The 22,708-nt window shown below is 42.4% G+C and overlaps 1 protein-coding gene across 1 annotated transcript in view; it reads right to left on the bottom strand.

Annotated features, from left to right (window-relative positions):
• Positions 1-332: 332 nt before the first annotated feature.
• The window catches only part of ephb6 (eph receptor B6), a 48,928-nt gene continuing 26,552 nt past the window's right edge, over positions 333-22,708 (bottom strand). Inside the window, exons 6-19 of the mRNA XM_066682329.1 lie at positions 17,874-18,029; positions 15,949-16,220; positions 13,307-13,388; positions 10,920-11,044; positions 10,199-10,361; positions 9,366-9,480; positions 7,887-7,942; positions 6,834-6,950; positions 4,723-4,970; positions 4,360-4,578; positions 4,014-4,163; positions 2,739-2,923; positions 2,248-2,403; positions 333-1,260 (exon numbers count right to left, since the gene is read on the bottom strand). Coding sequence (XP_066538426.1) covers positions 1,155-1,260; positions 2,248-2,403; positions 2,739-2,923; positions 4,014-4,163; positions 4,360-4,578; positions 4,723-4,970; positions 6,834-6,950; positions 7,887-7,942; positions 9,366-9,480; positions 10,199-10,361; positions 10,920-11,044; positions 13,307-13,388; positions 15,949-16,220; positions 17,874-18,029 — 2,150 coding nt within the window. The 3' untranslated portion in view covers positions 333-1,154. The remainder of the gene's footprint in view (positions 1,261-2,247; positions 2,404-2,738; positions 2,924-4,013; positions 4,164-4,359; positions 4,579-4,722; positions 4,971-6,833; positions 6,951-7,886; positions 7,943-9,365; positions 9,481-10,198; positions 10,362-10,919; positions 11,045-13,306; positions 13,389-15,948; positions 16,221-17,873; positions 18,030-22,708) is intronic.

The raw sequence follows: 22,708 nt of genomic DNA, 5'->3' as shown, positions 1-22,708 counted from the left end.
CGCTCACTCCGTTATCTGTAGCTCATTTCACTGGCGCTTTTCCAACAATATGGGCATGTAAGGACACCAACGAAAGGTGTTGAAGAGCCTCTGTAACTTGGAGGTAAACAGGGTAAGGACACTCACTTCGCCTGTTTTAGTTGGTGTTAGTTAACGTTAGCTTGACTCGCTAAACTCGGTGTCTCAGATTATACTCGGCTACGTAGCTGCATTACGGAGGTTTATAGTGTCGGATGAGTTCGAGTTCGACTTCGATCACATTTACAAGAATAACGGTACCTCTACATTTGAGTTTAGCTTATTGCTAGGCTATTGTCATGAATAATGTTGGTTATTTAGCTAGATACTGTCATAACAGTCAGTCATAACGGTGTTTTACCATGCCGTTGTTCAGCTGTTGTCCACCAGTGACGTCACGGTTGCGTTCGAGAATTTCCGTAGCGAGCTCGGGTTTTTCCGTCAATTTAATAAAATTGTCAGTTTTAAAGGAAATTAAGCTGCTATTTTCATTTTAATTCACACTTATATCTGTCAGTAACTAAAATAATATGAAATATTCATGGAGGTCCATTAAGTGGTGCTTAGCCTTTAAGGTTCACCCATTGTGGACACAGATGCTCAATTATGCACCCACAGCTAAATAACAGCAACATAATATTCTCTAAAGCAAGTGCACATAAGCATATGATAAGCTCAAATATAAAGTCCCCCAGCATTGGGATGAGAAGCAAGGGAACTGCATTCTGTGGAGTGACATCCACAAACTTTTGACCAGACACTTTATACTGTGTTTCTCCAGTGTTGTAAAGTTAGATCAAAGGTCAAAAGTTTATTCACAGACTTCAGCAGCTGTTCATTAGTTTCCATTATAGGTGATTTTTGGGTCAGTTTTAGAACAAACTCTTGTCTATAACCAACACTATATTACAGATGCAGCAGATATAGATCAGGTTGAAAAAGGCAGGAGTTTAACAAGTAAACAACGGCGTAAACAACGGAGGAGGATGTGTGGATCTGCAAACGAAGAAAAATAAATAATCCAAAGTAATACTCTTATCCTCTTCCTCTGAGTGTGCAGTGTGCTCCAGAGTAGGCTGGACTGGGCTCTGGACTGTAGGCCTGAGCTCTGTAGTGTCCAAAATAAAGGGCAGGGGTTAAACCTCCACCTGTCCCTGAGTGAGGTGAGTCCTGAGCTGCTGAGCTGCATTTACTATCTTCCTCTGATGACCCAAGAGGTTCACACCTAGCGCCTGCACATCCCTGAGAAAGTAACAGAAATAGTGGGAGAGAGAAGTGTGGGTGGAATAAGAAGGCAGTAACAACAACAATAATAATAATAACAATGAAAGATCGAATTAATCAACGCTAGGAAATTACTTAAAAGTACCTTAATTACCTTGACCATGTACTTGCAACCTTACTTACAGGGATGCCAAATATGTCAACAGTACATTTTTTGCATATTTATTTATTTATTGGGCTGCTTTTCCATCCAAAATTTGAAGTTGTGCTTTCAGTGTTTTTTTCTAAGCAGCTTTACTCTGTCACAAGGTGGTGCTGTGAACTGGTCAATACTTTATTTTGTATGTTCTTGCTCTGTGTTGCTTTAGCTCCCCTCCAAAATGGATGAAGGAGAGCAAAGACAACACAGAACGTTAGATCTGCTAAAAGGATGCATTTCCTGAAGAAAATGCAAACAATAACAGAGCTAAAGCAGTTTTTTAAGAATTTTACTACGGCGTTCTTAGGTTGTTGCTAAATGGCTGCTCAGGTGCTGTTAGGTTGATGCTATGGTATTTTATGTGGTTGCCAAGGAGTTGCAAGTTGGTTGCTTTGTACCCAAGATGTTTACTAGGGTGTTACCTGTTAGTTGCAATGTGGCTGTTGTAGAATCTCGTGGTGATGTGAGCGTTACTATGGTTTTGGTAGTTGTCATGCTAGTTTTACCGAACTGCGCATTGGATTATGGTTATCCACTATCCACTAATGTGCATGGGCTGTACACTATATTTTCACGGTGCATTGTGGGATATTTTGTGCCCTGAAAAATGTACACTGTTTGCGAACAGTACTCCAAACTAGTGCACTATATAGTGATGAGTAGGTAACAGTTTCAGACACAACGCTACAGTGTTTCTAGGTGGCCGCAGTGGTATCCCAGATGGTTTCTAGGGTATTTCTAGGCAGTTTCTATGGTATCCAGGGGGTTGCTAAAGGGTTGCTAACCCACCACTTAAGGACACTTACTCCATAGTGAGTAAGCTGACTCTCTCCAGGCTGAGCAGCTGCGCTCTCTCAAACTCGTCCCTGTAGCGATCCATCCTCAGCGCAGACAGCCACTCACTGACTGTGGTTACTGTTGATAAATCTGTAGGGGTGGGGCTCAGCAGGGGCTGGGTTGGGCTTAGGTACAAGGGCGTATATGGTGTTAGAGGTAAGAAGTATGAAGTTAGTTAGATACAAAATCCTGATAGTGGTGTCACTATCAATTATGTGGGTAATCAAGTATTCTGTTAATTATACTGCCGATGGTTTGTTTTTAAGTGTTGATCTCAGCTAAACTCACAGTTAAACAAACCTTTCAACTTGCCCCAGATAGTATTAATATTATATTAATATTATTATATGGCTAATATTATATGCCTAATACTGTAGCCCTACACAAGAGGTGTATAACCACATTACAGCTCTCAGTCTGAATGGAGTTGCAACGTGCTTTTCTATGAGTTATTTCTTACCGAGCTTGTTCGGCTTTGAGTGAGGCTGGGTGTCTTATCAGTCGATCCAGTGACGAGAGCATGGAGTCGAACCCAGGACGATCTTGTCTGTCTGCCTGCCAACACTGCAGCATTAAAGCATGGAGAGCAGGAGGACAGCCACTCGGAGCCGGGAGACGATACTGATCTACTACTGCCTTCATCACCTATCGAGAGAGAAACAGGGGAAATATTTCTTATAATATTTTTGTATCAAAATTTAAAAGGGTCAATTTTCAAATTACTAAATTAAGGTAAGAGAGGTGGGCCTGGGACTGTAACGTCCCCAGTTTGAACCCTGATACAAGCAGGAAAAATGTGGCACACAGTACAGTATGTTAATAACGCAGATTAGTGAGAAGGCATGGAGAAAGATATTTTATAAAATATCTACAAAAATGAAATATTTCTATAATTTAGCCAGAGTTAAACCTGATTAAAATGTCTGCACACATTCCATGTCCTCGTGTCTGTGTTAACTACATAATTGCAAAGAAGTGTTGGGGTTGCATAATGGATTGAGCTGATGTTGTGAAATCTGATTCTGACCAGATGCCCACAGACACATAAATATGGATTTTCAATTCACACAAACAATAACACACAGAGAGGTAAACGCAATGCCGCAGTCTTCTTAAAAATAAAGGCACATTTAATATGAATCATGAAGTTTCTGCAGTGTTTCCTTTGACTTGAGCCACTCGGTGACATTAAGTAGCTCAAAGGCCTCACACTCACACACACACACACACACACACACAGAGAAAGAGCGAGAGAGAGAGAGAGAGAGAGAGAGAACAGAAAAGACGACAGCTGCCTTAATCACACACACACACACACACACTCACCTATAGAGGTCATCTCTAGCCTCATCGCCAACACACACACACACACTGTAAATAGACTTTGGTATCTTCCGTCTACATGAAAATCCACACCACGTAACAGTTTGGCCGAACTGTTAAGTAACTCTATAAAATTAGTTCCAGACAAGACCAACACTTCCACTTTTTAATGCACGAGGGCACAGTTAATAAATCAGATTTGCTCATTAAACCCTTGTTAATGCTGTTCAGATAACTGCAGTTTAAACTGTGTCTGATCAATAGAAATGTTCCAAAAGACAGAATAAACATTTGTTACTAATCTTGGCTGTTTACATTCAAAAAGTTTCATTTTCAGAAAAACAAGTTTAAAAAAAAAAAGGAAATTAAATTGTGAAATGTGAGATTTCATCATTCGTTTCCTCAAACATACCTCCTGGTTGCTCATGTCCCAGTATGGGCGCTCTCCATATGACATCACTTCCCACATCAGGATCCCAAAGCTCCAGACATCACTGGCGGAGCTGAACTTGCGATGCTGAAAAGCCTCTGGGGCCGTCCACCTCACAGGAATCTTACTGCCCTGAGAGAGAGAGAGAGAGAGAAAAAGAGAGCATGAGAGAGAGAGAGAGTGTGTGAGAGAGAGAGAGAAACAGAGAGAGAGGACGAATGAGTGAGGTTTAAAAAGCAATACAGTAGCAAAAATAGCAAACGTTAGTTTCTTGTGAAACTACTTTTAGACATGCAGTATTTTACGAAATCACTTTCCCATAACACACCAGTGAGGCAGTATAGGTGGGCATGTTGTGGTCGAGGCCCCTCATGAGGCGAGACAGGCCAAAGTCAGAGACTTTACAGACCAAATTAGAGTTAACCAGGACGTTACGAGCTGCCAGGTCACGGTGGACGAAATTTCTCTCTGAGAGATACCGCATTCCAGCTCCGACTCCCCTCACCATCCCCACCAGCTGCAGAACACTGAACTGATCCTCGTTCTCCTGAAAATACACGCAATACACTAATATTACTGCAGAGTATCATTAACTGTCACCTGGTACTCGACTTATCACTGCTATTGTGAGAGAAAGAGAGAGAGAGGCAGAGAGAAGCAGGCATTGGATTTATATAGTCATCTATCTTACCCTGAGGAAGGCGTCCAGGGGGCCGTTCTCCATAAACTCAGTGATGATGCGCTCTGGAGGAGTGTGTGTGATCACACCCTCAAGCTTCAACACATTGGGGTGGTCGAATTGCCCCAGGACCCCTGCCTCACTAAGGAAGACACCCCTCTCTCTTTCTGTCACGCCCCAACGAAGAGTCTTCACTGCAACCAGCACCTCCTTACGACCAAGAGCTCTGTAACGACCTCTAGATACCTCCCCAAACTGAGCTAGAGAGAGAGAGAGAGAAATGAGAGATAATGTCTTAATCCGAGGGCAAGATTATATAACAGCAAATATGCAAACAAATAAGATTAACACTACATATTCCTATAAAGTGCAAGATGAAGAATCCAGAACAAACCAGTTCATGCACGTAACGTCCTCCATACCACCAGTGTTAGTGCTAATCATTAAAACTTGCATTCATATCTTTGGCTGAACTATAAGAATTCAATTCAAATACAGTAAGCTATTTTAATTGAGAAACAGACAGACAAACAGACAGACAGACAGACAGACAGACAGACAGACAGACAGACAGACATATATATATATATATAGATAGATAGACAGACAGACAGACAGATACAGATTGATAGATAGAAAGATAGACAGACAGATAGATAGATAGATAGATAGATAGACAGACAGATATATAGATAGACAGATAAATATATATATAGATAGATAGATAGATAAACAGAGATATATAGATAGACAGTTAGACAGACAGACAGATACAGATTGATAGATAGATAGAAAGACAGACAGACAGATAGACAGACAGACAAAGAGACTAGAGGCAGACAGAAATTATCAGAGAGGCAAACAAAATCTGTGTCTTTATGCAAAAAAGAAATAAATAAAAATGGAGAGCAGATGACACAGATGATAGACAGACACTTCTAGCTGCAGATGAAAATTGCTTAAATCTAAAACCATTTCTGAGAGAAAAGTGAGAGAGAAATTGGGTCAGCGTTATGAATGTGAATATGAATCATGATGTCAGTGACATTTCTGCCCATTTTCCTCATGTTTGCTTTTCGTCTGTATGTATTTGAATTTCTGTCTTGTTGGAAATGTCAGTTTTGTTTTTCATTTTTGCCATTTCAACACCTCTTCCCTCTCCCCATTAATCACAGGTTTGTCCCCGGCGAGCCCATTTCACCTCAGACGTTGTATATTTATTTGTACATCGCATAGGTTTATACAATAGGCGATGAGATGTGATTTCAAAAGCTCACATGAATACATGCTCATGGATGAATGTGTTTTTGTAATGCATCTTGTTTTATTTGTCTTGTCTCTCATTGGCAAACGAAATCAAATATCTTTAAATGTTGATTAAAATATAAATGGTCATCTATGCTTACGGCATTTGTCAGCAATCTTATATATAGTGGCTAACAGCTTAAAGGGACCAATAACTAAACATTCATATTTTACTGCGCATGCACTTGGAGGCTACCAACCCAAACTGACCAAACTGAAAAAAGTCTATGTTTGTAAGCTGCGTAAGTCAGAAAACTCAGAAAAACTCAGAAAAAAACTCAGAAAACTCAGAAAAATTAACCATTCTGATTTACACTGTGCCTGATGTCTAAGAGGAGTTGGTGTGTTCTCCCTGTGTCTGCGTGGGTTTCCTCTGGGTGACTGTCTGTGAGGAGTGTGGTGTGTTCTCCCTGTGTCCACGTGGGTTTCCTCCGGGTGACTGTCTGTGAGGAGTGTGGTGTGTTCTTCCTGTGTCCGCGTGGGTTTCCTCCGGGTGACTGTCTGTGAGGAGTGTGGTGTGTTCTCCCTGTGTCTGTGTGGGTTTCCTCCGGGTGACTGTCTGTGAAGAGTGTGGTGTGTTCTTCCTGTGTCTGCGTGGGTTTCCTCCAGTTTCCTCCCACAGTCCAAAAACACACGTTGGTAGGTGGATTGGTGACTCAAAGGTGTCCGTAGGTGTGAATGTGTGTGTGTTGCCCTGTGAAGGACTGGCACCCCTTCCAGGGTGTATTCCTGCCTTGCGCCCTATGATTCCAGGTAGGCTCTGGAACCCACCGTGACCCTGAACTGGATAAATGAATGAATGAATTTTTGTAACACACCAGCTCCAATGACTTCCTCGATCTTGAGGTGAGCAGGATCGATTTCTCGGGCAAATTCCTTGACAGCTTCGCTTGGATCTTCGTAGGTAGAAGGGTCCACGTAATACTTCACCCCAGCTAAAGAAAGAACAACATGCTTGTTAATGATGTCACAGGTAAACAAGAGTGGCCCATCATGAGTCCGGCTGAAGACCAATATGACAGTGCCCTGCTTTCTCCCTCCTGAGGCTGTGCTAAATTATCTGACCTCTGCTTCTATAGCACGCAACAGAACAAACACTCCTTATGCACACTCCAGGAAAACAGTTCTACACTCTTACATTTGTCTTTAGTAAGAGTCTTCCCTGTGGAATATAGTGAATCTGGAGAACTCTTTTTGAAGAGTTCTTTGAAAGGGTTTATCCACTAATTATTATGCATTACTCTACAATTGTTCTGATATGCTAATATAGACATCCTCATATAACATCAAAAGCTGAGCACAATGATTTAAAATATAAACTTAAACAATGCCAGGACTTTAAATACGTGGCCTCTCAATGATTCAATCTGGTGACAATTATATTTTAGTAGGAAACTATTAAAATACAAAATATAACTGTGTTTTGACACTTATTAATATATATGTCACCGATGTTGTACATTTGCAACATTTACATGGCATTTGGCAAACATATTTATCTAGAGCAACTATCAGTTTCAATAATGTTACAGATGTATGCAAATACAGTGTTAAGAGTCTAGCCCAAGCACTCTTACTGGTGCAGCGTAATGTTCCTGCCTTAGCTGGGAATCAAACATTATTCTCCCATGTGGAGGACAGTGGTGTCATCCACTGCTAGACAGCATCAAACTGCTTTTTCTCTTATGTCCCAGGGGTAAATGTTCTGTACAGAAACTGCCTTCTAAGGTGTGCTCTGCATTATAGATGAAAAAAGGCTTATTCAGCCACGTCAACTAATTCTACAGCTGTAGAGACCACAGGGCAACAATACACTTCAAACAGTGTAACCCTGTATTATAGTGTGCATTTACACACAAATATATGCTCACCTCGGTTGCTGATGTACCTTTGAAGTCTGTCACTGTAATGGCTTTCTCTCCTTTTACTGGAGGAGGGGGAAAATAGGGAGAAGTTCAGTTTGTCATATTCAAATAGGAACTACTTATAGGTATGTCTTTTTATTAGTAGATATTAGTACATACCTAACATCTCTAAAAACACATCACATTATTATTTACGAATCTTTGTATTACAAGTGGGCAGCACGGTGGCACAACAGGTAGTGTCGCAGTCACACAGCTCCAGGGACCTGGAGGTTGTGGGTTTGATTCTCGCTCCGGGTGACTGTCTGTGAGGAGTTGGTGTGTTCTCCTCGTGTCCGCATGGATTTTCTCCTGGTGCTCCGGTTTCCTCCCATGGTCCAAAAACACACGTTGGTAGATAGATTGGTGACTCCAAAGTGTCCGAGTGTGTGAGTGAATGTGTGTGTGTCTGTGTTGCCCTGTGAAGGACTGGCGCCCCCTCCAGGGTGTATTCCCCGCCTTGTGCCCAATGATTCCAGGTAGGCTCTGAACCCACCGCGATCCTGAATTGGATAAGCGGTTACAGATAATGAATGAATGAATGTATTACAATTTCATGCTGTATGTATAGAGTTTGAACGCTATGGGTTGGTTTCTCTGACAGGTATTAAGCCTAGTCCTGAACTACACCGGACTTTGAATTGTTATTTTTGCATTGAAAGGTGGATATAGACCAGGCTTAATCCCTGCCTGGGAACCCACCACTTTATGTCCAGTATCTAGACAAGCCAAACATGAACTCAACTATGTCAAGGTGTGCCCATTACTTCACAGGTTATATAATCTCTATAGAAAAGCATTGATAAGAAATTTGGTTGCATGTGACACAATGCTAAATGTATGTGCAACAGAAAGAAGAATATACAGTTCTCCAGTTCAGGGTCACGGTGGGTCCAGAGCCTACCTGGAATCACTGGACGCAAGGCGGGAATACACCTTGCAGAGTGTACCAGTCCTTCACAAGGAGAAATACACTCACACATTCACTCACACCTATAGACACTTTTGAATCGCCAATCCACCTACCAATGTGTGTTTTTGGACCATGGGGGGAAACCGGAGCACCTGGAGGAAACCCACGCAGACACAGGGAGAACACACCACACTCCTCACAGACAGTCACCCGGAGGAAACCCACGCAGACACAGGGAGAACACACCACACTCCTCATAGACAGTCACCCGGAGGAAACCCACGCAGACACAGGGAGAACACACCACACTCCTCATAGACAGTCACCCGGAGGAAACCCACGCAGACACAGGGAGAGCACACTACACTCCTCACAGACAGTCACCCAGAGCAGGACTCGAACACACAACCTGCAGGTGCCTGGAGTTGTGTGACTTTGACACTACCTTCTGCGCCACCGTGCTGCCCCCATCGAAATTAATGTTAATGTATTATGTATAATGTGGTATGTTACAAATTGAAGAGTACATTTACCTCCTGAAGACAAACACAATAATAATGGCTGCGACCACTAGCAGAAAAGCAGCTCCACCCATCACGGAGCCGACTAGAAGCGGGAGGCGGTTCTGAATTCTCCTCGACTGCTCCTCTACAGGGACACACAGACAAAATAAGGACGATTCCTGACTCCAAGACATCATATTGTAAAAACTGGGGGCCTGTACCTTTACAGTTAATCAAAATATGTATTTTAGATGCAAAGTACCTAAGAGAATTGGTTGTAACTCAGTTAATCACATACCACAAGGAGTGCTATTTATCACATTATGGTGCTACTGTTCTCTGTATCTAAAAAAATTTATAAATTCTAGGGTAGTTCCTGTTCCCAGCTGAGAGCCCTGGAAGGTGCCTGGCTAGAAATCAAATTTACATCATTGTGACATCAGTGACATGAGGGAGAATAATGTACAGCTGACATTTGGCCAAAAAATTTGAATTACTGATATACAAATAATTACCTAAAGTTTGTGGACGCTCCTTCTATGGAGTGTATTCAGCTTCGGTAAGTTAATCAATTTGACACCTTATGTATCAGCATGAAAGACTAGAGGGGTATAAATCCCCTCTAATTAATCCACTAATGCTCTTGTGGTCAAATCAGATTCTCACAGAAATAATCCAACGTCTAGTATAAAATATTCTTAGGAGAGTAGAAGCCTGAAACCCCTTCATTTCAAAAGTAATCTGGAATGAGCTGTTGTCCACAACATAACTGATCATATAGTGTGATACAGAGCATGAAGTATTTTTCCTCCATCGTGATATTAGCTTTGATGAAGGGAGTTATCTGGAGGAACACCGCTTACCCATAGCGAGAGTGCTGAAGTAGATGGTGTGGCTGTAGGGGCCAAAGCCTCTCTCGTTTCGAGCACGGATCTGGAAAGCGTAAATCGATCCCGGGATCAAAGTGCTCACCGTCACTGTGTTGGTCTCGCTAAACACACTCATCGCACTGTTCTCGTCAGAACCCTGCAGCGCAGCAACAACCCACTTTATAATGTCACATTAGCATTGACTTATACATAAAACATGACAATGCAGCATAAACATAAACATATCTTTAAGCTAAAGCAACTGAATATTTTATTAATATTTGACTATAAATATCTTGCAAAACAACATTTCGCTTTTCGGAATTGGCGTTAGAATACAAGGAGACATCAGAACGGAGAATGTTCTTATTCTTAAATGAGTCTTAGTCTTAATTCAGTTGCAGATAAATATAAGTGGCATTAGCTCATGTAAATCTGAGCACAGTGTGAGACATTACTGAGATCTACACTAATGCTCGTGAGGAGACACGGAGTTACCTGAGCAGAATATAAATAATTCTCCACAGTCTCTCAATTTGATCTGAGTAATGTCCAGGAGACAATACAGAGATATTTGGTACTGGCTCTCATATCAGGACCTGGTAAGTTTGATCCATATCAAACCACCCTAAATAAGCCGTCGTGTTGTTTTGCGTCCCTTTTGCTCTGAACCGTGCTGTAATGATCAGTGCGGTGAGTGGTGAATGGTGCTGACCTTGTCATAGTATCTGAGCTGATATTCCAGGATTTCCCCATTCGGCCGATCGGGCTGAGGCCACGATAGAGTGATGGAGTCTGAAGCTCTGCTCAACTGATGCAGCATAGGAACCTCGGAGGGTACTGACATGTTTAGGGAAAGAGAGAGAGAGTGGATAGAAAAAAGAGAAATATGTATACATTGAGAGGCAGAGGGACAAAGGTCAAGAGAAATAGGAGGACAGAAAGAAGAAGAGAGAGAGAGATGTGGAGAGGAGAGAAAGGAAGAGAAAGAGACACATCGGTATTGTCATTGCAGTGGCCACAAGGGGGCATCGACATAATTCATGTCAAAGTATGAGGCCAAAACTTCATTAGTGTATCACATAAGCCTGCAGGCATTCAAAATGGCCATTCAAATCCATAACCCAGCAACAAGAGTCAGGACCCACCTGAAGGAACCGGTGATTTTCAGAACCCTAAAATCACCACTTTGATTTTAAGGCCATGAAAAAATACATGAAAGTTGGCCCTAAAACAAGAAACTAAACTTTTCACGACCATAAATGTACTATTTTATAATCTGACTTCAAATGTACATTTTAGCTGAGCTTCTAAAAGATTTAATGCTAATGTAATATGCTGCAGACCACTATTGTGGATATCATTTCCCAACTCTAGCTGTAGTCAAGCGTAAAGAAAGGCAGCAGGGCTATAGAGGGAGATCAGTGTAGGGCAAGACTGAAAGAGAGGACGACAGACATAGAATCCGTGTGTGTTTCACTGTGTGTGTGTGTGTGTGTGTGTGTCTGTGACTGTGTGTAGGGGGGCGTTTAGACTTTAGTCTTTTGTTCTCAAAGTTTCTGCGGACTGCCACATTGATTAACCTCTCGCTCGCTCTCTTTCTCCCTCTCTTCTCTTTCTGCTTTTGACCATTGACCATTATGTGAGCTGACAGGGTATCGTGACCCAAAGCCACCTGAGTCCAGAAAGCCAAGGAGGGGAAATGATGAGAGAGAGAGAGAGAGAGAGAGAGAGAGAGAGAGAGAGAAGAGGGAGGAAGAAACACTGATGGCAGACAACAGACAGAGAACAGACAGGCATAGAAACACACACTCACACTCCAGATGTGCTGAAAAAAATCAGTGAACTCAGTGACAACACCTAAACCTTTTTCTAGGACAAGAGACAAAAATAAAGAGAATAAAGGAAGCAGAAGATGACGAGCTGACTCACTGTCACATGTCCACGCCCAGTGCAAGCAAACACACACACACACACACACACACACACACACACACACACACACACACACACACACACACACACACACACACACACACACACACACACACACACACACACACACACACACACACACACACGCCCTCTCTGATTACACAAATCCATTCAGATCAGTTGTACACAAGTTTGTGCCTGCAGCTCATACTTGTCTTGCCTTGAGGATCTGTTCAAAAATAATAAAGACTTGTGGGAGCAATACCTATACGTCAACCCACATGTTTGTTTACCTAGTTTTCAATCCCCTAATTTATCCTGTAGCTCAGCACCTTTAGAGGAGAAGACTAACTGCAACTTATGAACGTTATTTAATCATTGGTCTGAAACATTTGTTCAGTCACTGCATTTCTTTGATGTTGATATGACTCCAATAATGTTACATTTCATGAAATAATAATAAAAAAGACTCCTTATATAGTAGGTATATATAATAACAACTCATTCTGAATCCTGAAGGGTTGACACATTGTGCTTGCAGTTTTCTTGAGAGTCCACACAGACCCAGAACATTGAAATGACCTTCATGTTTCTATATTTATTGTGCATTTTATCAGCTGCACTGAGCGCATAAAAGCCCTGCGGTGTCCATACATCCCAGTGCAACCCACACGAATACATAACCACCAAGACAGTGTCACTGCAGATTTGAGAAGGAGGTACCACCCAAATCATACCTGCTGTGTGTCGGTCCACGGTGAGGACAGTGACCTTTGAAGAAGTATGCAGCACAACAAAAGGACTACCCTCTGTAATGGTAGCGCTACAAACTGCACCATTATGGTCAGCAGAGCTCATAAAATGAACAGTGAGTGTAGAAACATCGTCATTATAATGTTGTGGTTGACCAGTGCATATCTTTGTCTGTACCTTAAGCCAGCTACAGTGGTAGGGCATAACCATGCTTTTTTTTTTTTTTTTGTCATGTTTTATGTCTGAAATGCCTTGCAAATATTTGTGGCAGACCACTCCAGACATTCAGAGTCCATCAGACAGAACTAATAAAGGGTCTTAAAATCAATACATGTTAAAAAGACCTGGGTTGAGGTAGTAAGAGTTTGAAATAAATAAAAATGCAGAAAAAAACACAAGCTCCTCCTCTCTCACCTGATTGGCTGGTGGTGAAGTTGATGCTAGCAAACTGTGGAGGGAAGGGACTGAGGGCAGACACCTCGTTCATTGCCTGAACCTGTCGAACAACATTATTAACAACACTATAAATCATAAAACACACAAAGCTGTATTTGTTATATCTGAATGTAGCCCTTGTGCTGTGCCCCGTACTGTCCTTGTGCATCCTGTTTCATTGCATAACTAAGATGTTTTTAGTTTCAGTTGTATGCTGTCTTTCCATATGATAATATGTCTTACATTCATTCATTCACTATCTGTAAGTGCTTATCCAGTTCTGGGTCACGGTGGGTCCAGAGCCTACCTGGAATCATTGGGCGCAAGACGGGAACACACCCTGGAGGGGGCGCCAGTCCTTCACAGGGCAACACAGACACACACACACACACACATTCACTCACAGACTCATACCTACGGTCACTTTTGAGTTGCCAATCCACCTACCAACGTGTGTTTTTGGACTGTGGGAGGAAACCGGAGCACCCGGAGGAAACCCACACAGACACAGGGAGAACACACCACACTCCTCACAGACAGTCACCCAGAGGAAACCCACGCAGACACAGGGAAAACACACCAAATTCTTCACTGGCAGTCACCCAGAGGAAACCCACACAGACACGGGGAAAAAACACAAAACTCTTCACTGACAGTCACCCAGAGGAAACCCACACAGACACAGAGAGAACACACTACACTCCTCACAGACAGTCACCCGGAGGAAACCCACACAGACACGGGGAGAACACACCAAACTCCTCACAGACAGTCACCCGGAGCGGGAATCCAACCCATAACCTCCAGGTCCCTGGAGCTGTGTGACTGCGACACTACCTACTGCGCCACCGTGCCGCATATGTCTTACAGTGTTAATGAAAATGATCATTTTACTGTATCCGTTTAGTGGATTTATTAGTAATCAAGCCACTTCAAGCTCAAAGCCTCACATATCAATACCTAGATGTTGCCGATGTACTTGCACACATCCGTGATCTAATTCTTGGAAATACATTAAAGCTGGTTTTTGTAAATAAACACAGCAATGTTCTGGGGCCCTTGCTAAAAACACAATTGGTAGAAGGAGCCAGTCTTGTAGACAAATAGAATAACCTCTAGATCTAACTGTCTAGAGAAACGAGTCTTGTCGTTTCTGTAAATGGGCTTTGTAAATGAACATCACACTTCAGTGTTCTCTCTTAATAGTACACCAAAGAACACCAGTCCACTGTGAGAGGGGTCAGTGCTGAACTCTGTGGTACACAGGAGGACCAAGAAGTGTAATAGAGAAAAAATCTGCAGAAATCATTTATTCGTTTCCTGTAAGTGTTGTCCTCTTCAAGTGCAGAAATAATGTTTATTATATTAGTAATAAAATATACAAAATATACGTTTTTGAAAACGTAACAAATATTTCAATTATATTGAAGGTAGTAAGTGTTCTATTGTCTTTCTGACTCACAGAGAGTGCTCTTTGATAAGAGGTTAGTGTCATTAGCATTATGCAGGACACATTATTATGTGGGAACCAATTTTATTTAATCAAATATTATTAAATTATATTATTGTATAATTTGAAATATTGATATTATATTTAGGGCGGCACGGTGGCGCAGCAGGTAGTATCACAGTCACACAGCTCCAGGGGCCTGGAGGTTGTGGGTTCGATTCCCGCTCCGGGTGACTGTCTGTGAGGAGTTTGGTGTGTTCTCTCAGTGTCTGCGTGGGTTTCCTCCAGGTGACTGTCTGTGAGGAGTGTGGTGTGTTCTCTCTGTGTCTGCGTGGGTTTCCTCTGGGTAACTGTCTGTGAGGAGTGTTGTGTGTTCTCCCTGTGTCTGCGTGGGTTTCCTCCGCGTGCTCTGGTTTCCTCCCACAGTCCAAAAACACACGTTGGTAGGTGGATTGGTGACTCAAAACTGTCCGTAGGTGTGAATGTGTGTCAGTGTTGCCCTGTGAAGGACTGCCCCCCCCTCCAGGGTGTATTCCTGCCTTGTGCCCAATGATTCCAGGTAGGATCTGGACCCACCGCGACCCTGAACTGGATAAGCGCTTACAGATAATGAATGAATGAATGAAGGATATTATATTTCTTCTAAAAACATTTTTACCTGACGAACAATCCTCCCTTCTAATTTAAGTACGGGACTTTCCTTGTAAACAGATGCTAAGTTCAACATCGCAAGCTTGTCTCCGCTATAGCATCTCTGTTTCCCGTGCTGTGGGCCTATCCCAAAGTCCACACTTGTGGTTTGTGGTTTTGCATTTTTGTGGATCAAGCAGTTGGCAACGTTCAGCCGTTATTACCTCTCTTTCCCAGTACTTCTGAACCATGTAGAACTACGGGACATATACTTAGCACAATTCAGCTTTGATGCTGTCTTTGAGGAAAAAGCAAATGGGAAGATGCACTCTCGTGATGTGCTTTTGAATTTTTGGGCTGGAAAACACCTGAATGTGCACAGAAATACACAGGACTGTACACACTGAGACAGGCTGTGTGTGTGTGTGTGTGTGTGTTCCTGAGTAATGCAGCCTGTGGGGGCTTCTGTGGGTAATGTAGTTTGTGTGGGAGTTTCTGAGTAAACCATGCTCGGTGTGTGTTTATGTACTGTAATGCTTGCCTGTATGAGGTAAGTGACCCTGGTGAGCAGGTTGTTGAGGGTGATTTTGGTCTGTTTGAGGCCGGTCTGAGACGGCGTGTATGAGACGGTCTCTCCGCACCAGGAGCAGGAGCTGGCGGGGATGTTTGTAGCAGAGGGGCAGATTCTACACACCACATTGTACCACACCTCACTGCGGCCCCCCATGTCCAGTGGAGGCCTCCAGCGCAGAGATACGCCACCCTCTGTGCTCTCATACTCCCAAGAGAGAGACACTGGGGCAGAGGGGGGACCTGGGGGAACACAAATAGTTAAAAAAGCTGGTCAAATCACTGCTTTCACTAATACACCACTTGTATTTATATTAATGCTAATTTAGCTTGCTGACAGATGTATAACCATTAACACTTTATACTAATACTACTTTATAGAGACTTCTGAATTATCAGCAAACATACGACATGATGACAGATGATGAATAGAGCTGTATGCTATTGTAATAGGACCAAGAAGTGCTGTACTCATTTTCTATTGGCTATAGTGTATAGTATAACCCCACTGAGCAACACTTTATTTGGACAGTCTGTTCTATAGTTGTATATGTTCAATAGATATTCTATAGACTATAAACTTGGCCATTTAATCTTTCACATTATTTGGATGGTCTGGTCTGTAGTACGCGAGGTTTGTTTAGTAGATCGTCTACAGAGTTTTTCTTGTCCAATTGATATATGCAGATTTTCAGCAAGAAGTTGAAGTTGAAGAAGTTGAAGAGGTTATATTCAATAAATGATGAGGTGTGACATTACGTACCCCAAATCTATACAAACAGGGAATCACTTACATGTCTGCTGACGGTTAGTTGATTTCATTCATTCATTCATTATCTGTAACCCTTATCCAGTTCAGGGTCGCGGTGGGTCCAGAGCCTACCTGGAATCATTGGGCGCAAGGCGGGAATACACCCTGGACGGGGCGCCAGTCCTTCACAGGGCAACACACACACTCACACCTACGGAGACTTTTGAGTCGCCAATCCACCTACCAACGTTTATTTTTGGACTGTCGAGGAAAACAGAGCACCCGGAGAAAACCAACGCGGACACAGGGAGAACACACCAACTCTTCACAGACAGTCACCCTGAGCGGGACTCAAACCCAAAACCTCCAGGTCCCTGGAGCTGTGTGACTGCGACATTACCTGCGGCACTGTGCCACCCTAGCTGATTTCAATTTTTTTTATTACATTTTTTATTATACACGTCATCTGACAGTTTAAAAACAAGTTGTGGCACAGAGCAAATCCAAATATCCGAGATGCAGCTTTGTGAGTATACCCATGCAGTTCAGTCGTTTAGTCAAGATGTTGCCAATCTGTGCAGCACTTTCAGCTCTATTTACTGCCAAAAGTTTTGCTGTGCCTAATTTCTTGTAGTGCCCTGTCTGGGTATTTAAGGTAACATATTTTCACATGCAGAAGTTTCTGTGATTAAATTCACAGTTAGTTGACATTATGTTGAATGCTGACTGATAATTGGTTGACACCACAATTTCATTTAATTAAACAGTTGTGGATATATACTGTACAGACTCTGCAGATACTTTGCTGACATTTATATTAAAATATTTTGCATTCTTAGTTGACATGTGTGTTGAAAGACACATTAAAAAAATCAAATGTTGTTGAGGTCTGTTCAAGTCTGTTCTTAACTGTTTGTAGAGTGTCTATAAGCAGACTATCTACACAAAGCATTACCCAAAAACTCAGAGTTCACCATGACAGTTTGGGGTTTAATTCCTAGCTCAGGAACAAACACCATGATATTACCAGTAAGACTCCTTGGGCCAGACTCCAAATGCTATATTAGCCTATCGCTGTATAAGTGTCTGCCACATGTCATACATTTAAATATTAATATGAAAGGAATGTACTCTAGGCTCTTTACCTGTGCAGGCAGTGTTGTTGGCGTCTCTGGGTGCTCGGTAGAACCCACTGCGGCACTCACACAATTCTGAAGCCTCCACTCCGGTCCTGCTGTTAGCTGGACACTCAGAACATGGGACAGAACCGGCAATGGCTTTATAGAAGCCAACCTGACAGGCTAGAGAAGTAAAGACAAGTATCGAAATGAGGGAAATAAACTTACAACAGAGGGTTACAACCACAGTATTTCTTAATTTACATATCTGCTACTATTGCTGTTACTATAGTGCTGCAAGCATAACATAGCAGATAACGCCACAACAATTATCTGATCTTACAACAGACCCGTGTTTGATTACCAGCTCGGCCATGAACACTGTGCTTTTACCAACGAGGCAAGATGCCAAATGCTGCATTAGACTACCTCCATTAATATGTGTCTGTCAAATGCCACAAATGTAAATATGCAATGTCTTTATATAAGCCCACTTGACAGGCTGAGGGAAGATGCGGAAATAAGGAGAATACAGTGAGAAGGGGGGAGTTGAACGTGTTCTGAGAAGTGTCAGCTTCACCTGTGCGTCGGCTTTAACCCCGAGGTGGTCCTGCAAACACGATTTACAGAGGAGCCGACCAAGCGGGTGCATTTCAGCGTTCGACAAACAAAATGTAAATGACGGCACAGATACAACATCTCCATAATGATCTGTATCACACACATCCTGCTCAAGTGTGCAAATTCATTTGGCAGTGAGGATTTTTTTCTTCCCCTGCTGTGTGTGCTAGGATTAAATGATGCATAAAGCTCAGCTTGTGAAAAACAGAGGACTACAGATAGTGTGTCTGTACAGCTGAAGGTTTGCAGACACAGTCTCCAAAGTTTCTTTTGGTATGTTAATAATACAGCGTTTGTAAATTCTTTGCTGCAGTAGCAGCTTCTACTCCTCTAACAAAGCTTTAAACTTGTGCTGAAACACTGCTGTGAGGATTTTATGACCTATTAACCACAAAATCACTACTGAGGCCAGGCACTGGTGTTGGGTGATTGGTTCTGGCACTCTCACAGATGGGGTGAGCACTCCGTCACTACAAAGAATGCAGTTCCGCTGCTCCAGAGTCCAATGCTAGCAGGGCATTATACACCTCTCATCAACACTTAGCATCTGGCATGGCTTCCGTTTCATTGTTTAAATATAAATTTATGTAATGAGATAATACCAACTGTATGAATATGTGTCAGCACAAAGACACATTAACAAAGCTGAATTCACCGTTTAAATGTGTCCAAACATTCTTCACCATGTATTGTATATTAGCTTTGTTTCATTGCAAGAAAGTAGGATGACTGAGCTGTAACACAGTGGACTGAGAGCTGTGAAGGTGTCTGGTGTTTTAGAGTCCTAAAGGATTACAAAGGCTACAACCGTGTTAGCTTTCAGACTCCTCACACATTCTCCAGCCTCATGAGTATAGGCCTGTCTAACAAGTGTAACACCATTTCAGGTCTAAGTATGTAACGATAAAGAGAGAAGAGAGAGAGAGAGAGAGACAGAAACAGAGACTGAGAGAATTAGTTAAACCAGTGGAGAGCTAAAGCTATAGACTGCTGGGATAGAAGATAAAAGGCTTTCCATGTTCTCACTCTTCTGTCAGAGTCTCTCCTCAACACCACTGGTAGAGGTGAGAGAGAGAGAGAGAGAAACACATAGGGATGATTTTCATCCATCTTTCATGCTGTTGGATCATATTATCCAACGTGTTCCCCTACAGATGTGACAAAAGAAGCTCTGCTTCAAGTTCAAAACCTTCCATGATGATCTGCTGACTCCACCCACCTTTTACCCATCACTGCCTCCTATTGGCTCATATCACTTATACACCAATCAGAGCTTGTGAGGTTACCTCTAGATTCCTTCCCCTATTTTCCCACACTTCTCTGAAGCATCTAATTGGTAATGGGCTTTTTTTGGTTCTGTTCCTTGTTTGTTGGATAAGAACACAACAAACAAGTATTCCTAAAATTCAGTCATGTATTGACAACCCTTTACAGGTTGTCCAGCAGTGACAGTGCTGTGTTAGTGTGTGTTGCGCTGGTAGGAGTGGATCAGACACAGCAGTGCTCCTAGAGTTTTTAAGGCTCTCTGTGTTACTGCAGAACATAGAATAGTCCACCAACCTTAAAGTTCCACTCAGCAATGTCCAGTGTCCGCTGATAAATGACAGGAAGACGACCGACACAAACTGTTCAAAAGACTGGACAATAGGTGAACACAGTGTTTAAAAACTCCAGCTGCACTGCTGTATCTAATCCACTCGTACCAACACACCACCGCCACGTCAGTGTCACTGCAGCGCTGAGAATGACCCACCACCCAAATCATAGTGAGTCTGTGGTCCTGATCACTGAAGAACAAGGTGAACAATCACTGACAAAGTGTGCAGAACCAAATATGGACTGTAATCTGTAATTATAGAACTACAGGGTGCACCTAACCTGGAATAATGATGGATAATGATGTACTTTGATGACCAGGCAGTATAGCAAAGTCAACTATAATGGAGTCATTAACATAGCACAGCATTTAAGACTGGTTCCAGTACCGCGCTGATACTGAACTGAGGGTCTTCACTGTGCTCATATTTTTATTTTATCTGTGAGAAAGAATGTGAATGACTGATTCATTATGTTGGTTAAGCCATGGCTGTAACATGTTGTTACTGTCAGATCAAAACTCTGCACAAGAACACACACACACACACACACACACACACTAAACAAGTTAACAGCACAGTGTCAGAGCAGTTCCAGTTGGCCATGGAAGCTAAACCCAGGAGAAAACAGCCTAATGACAATTTTTATGAAGTGAAATGGGGAGAGAGTTGGGATTTCAGAGGGAGGGAATAGGTTTAATTCCCAGAAACTGAAAAGGAGAAATTTGTGGATGCAGATCATGAGGAAAAATGAGGCACAGCGAGAAAAAAAAAAAAAGAGAGAGAGAGAGAGATGTCAGTGGAGTGTGTAATTTGGCGTTGACATTGTACTTGGTATTTAGATCGCTGACCCAATTTCTCTCTCTCTCTCTTTCTCTCTCTCTCTCTCTCTCTCTCCTGCTCACTCATTCCCGCTACCATTCTTTTTTTTATTTTGCTCGCAGGGCTGCATTCTGGCCGAAACACACAAACAGACGAATGTACACTCTCGCTCGTACGACACAGAAATAGAGAGAGAGAGAGAGAGAGAGAGAGAGACAGAGAGAGCCTTTAAGAACAAGCAAACACACAAAACCATGAGCTAAGATTGCTACAGAAAAGAACAGGCTGTCTCTATATTGCTCTTGTTCTATCGCCTCTCATTATATTTCTACGTAACCTTCCTCTAGCTCGCTGGCATAGGATGCACAACACCATTACAATCTGACTCAACTGTCCTACATTAGCAGAACAAAAGTTTTCCTGGATATAGACTCATCTTGTGGCTCATCACCAAAACCCCCGAAAAGCCAAGCTTTTGTGAAACTAATAAACACACCAACAAATCCAACAGCAATGAATTTGTTGCTGCATGTGTTGTGTTTTGGTTGAGGTAGTCTCTGTCAGTCAAACTTCCTATGATCTGTGCCTTGGTGATACTCCAGGAGATTTTTCACCTTTCCTTGTCTCTTTACGAACCGTTCTGTAATCACAGAAAACACACGTTTGATGATCAAAGATGATATTAAATTCACAATGGATACGTATCCACGTGCAATTGCACAGCAACCTAACCTTTTTAATTTTGTACACATTTGTGATTGTATTTCGATGTCTCAAATGTATAAACAAACTCAGAAACTCAAATTATAATGAAGCACAAATTTCAGAATCCTAAACCTAAAAAGTTCAGTGAACTACAAGTCAGATCTAATTAAAGAACATGTAAGAAGGAACACCTTAAGGCATGTACACCAAGGGGGACCTCAGAGGACGAAGCGGCTAAGAGCTCGACTTCACTTTTAAAAACGAATGCCCTCCTCCTCAGGGTAACCGTCAAGCACGCACTGCCAACTGCCTGGGATCTTCATAAACAATACATCGGATCTAATACAGAATGATTAATTAAATCAGGAAATGTAGTTCAATCGCCCTGGAGGCCACACATGTTTATAAAGCAGAAATGATGTTATGTGGATCTGTGCAGAACGTTTTTCAGAACAGGTTAAGTGGGTATACTTGTTACAGCCAGAGCTTCATCGGGTTTAGAGGAGCAATAAGTTGTATTCACCAATGGTTTTTCTTCACCTCATCAAACAGACATTATACTGACTGACACCTAGTGGCCTGGATGTGTTCTCAGTCCTACTTCAGCCACAGTAACATCTGTCAACAGTCTCTAGGCACTTTACAATCTCACTAAGGCCACCTTAAGAATTCACTCCACAGCAGAATCAGTATCAGTGTCAGAATCACTTTACTGAGAATTTGTTTTCCGCAATGTTTTTCCGCATTTAACCCACATTTTACACACACACTAGTTGAACACTAGGGGGCAGTGAGCACACAAGCCCGGAACGGTGGGCAGCCCTCAAGGGCACCGGCTCTGGGGATCGATCCGGCAACCTTCTGGTTACGAGCCCATTTCCCTAACCACCAGGCCTTCAACAATCTCACATCAGTCTCACTGCAGCCACCTTAAAATCTCACTCCTGTCTCATTGCCAAAACTGGCAAACCTGCAGAGATATTTTGAGATCCTCAGAGGCATGTGAAAAAGTCTAAAAATCTTCTCACACTTTAGATGTTTTTTTTTTTGTGCAATTTGCCCAACACAGAATCCTATTGAGCCTCAACAGATTGAGCTGGCTTTCTGCCAGAACCAGGA

Source organism: Hoplias malabaricus, chromosome 10 (genome assembly GCF_029633855.1).
Source record: "Hoplias malabaricus isolate fHopMal1 chromosome 10, fHopMal1.hap1, whole genome shotgun sequence".
In the NCBI taxonomy this organism is placed as follows: domain Eukaryota; kingdom Metazoa; phylum Chordata; class Actinopteri; order Characiformes; family Erythrinidae; genus Hoplias; species Hoplias malabaricus.
Note: the sequence above shows the minus strand (reverse complement) of the source record. Positions and strands in the feature narration are given on the sequence as shown.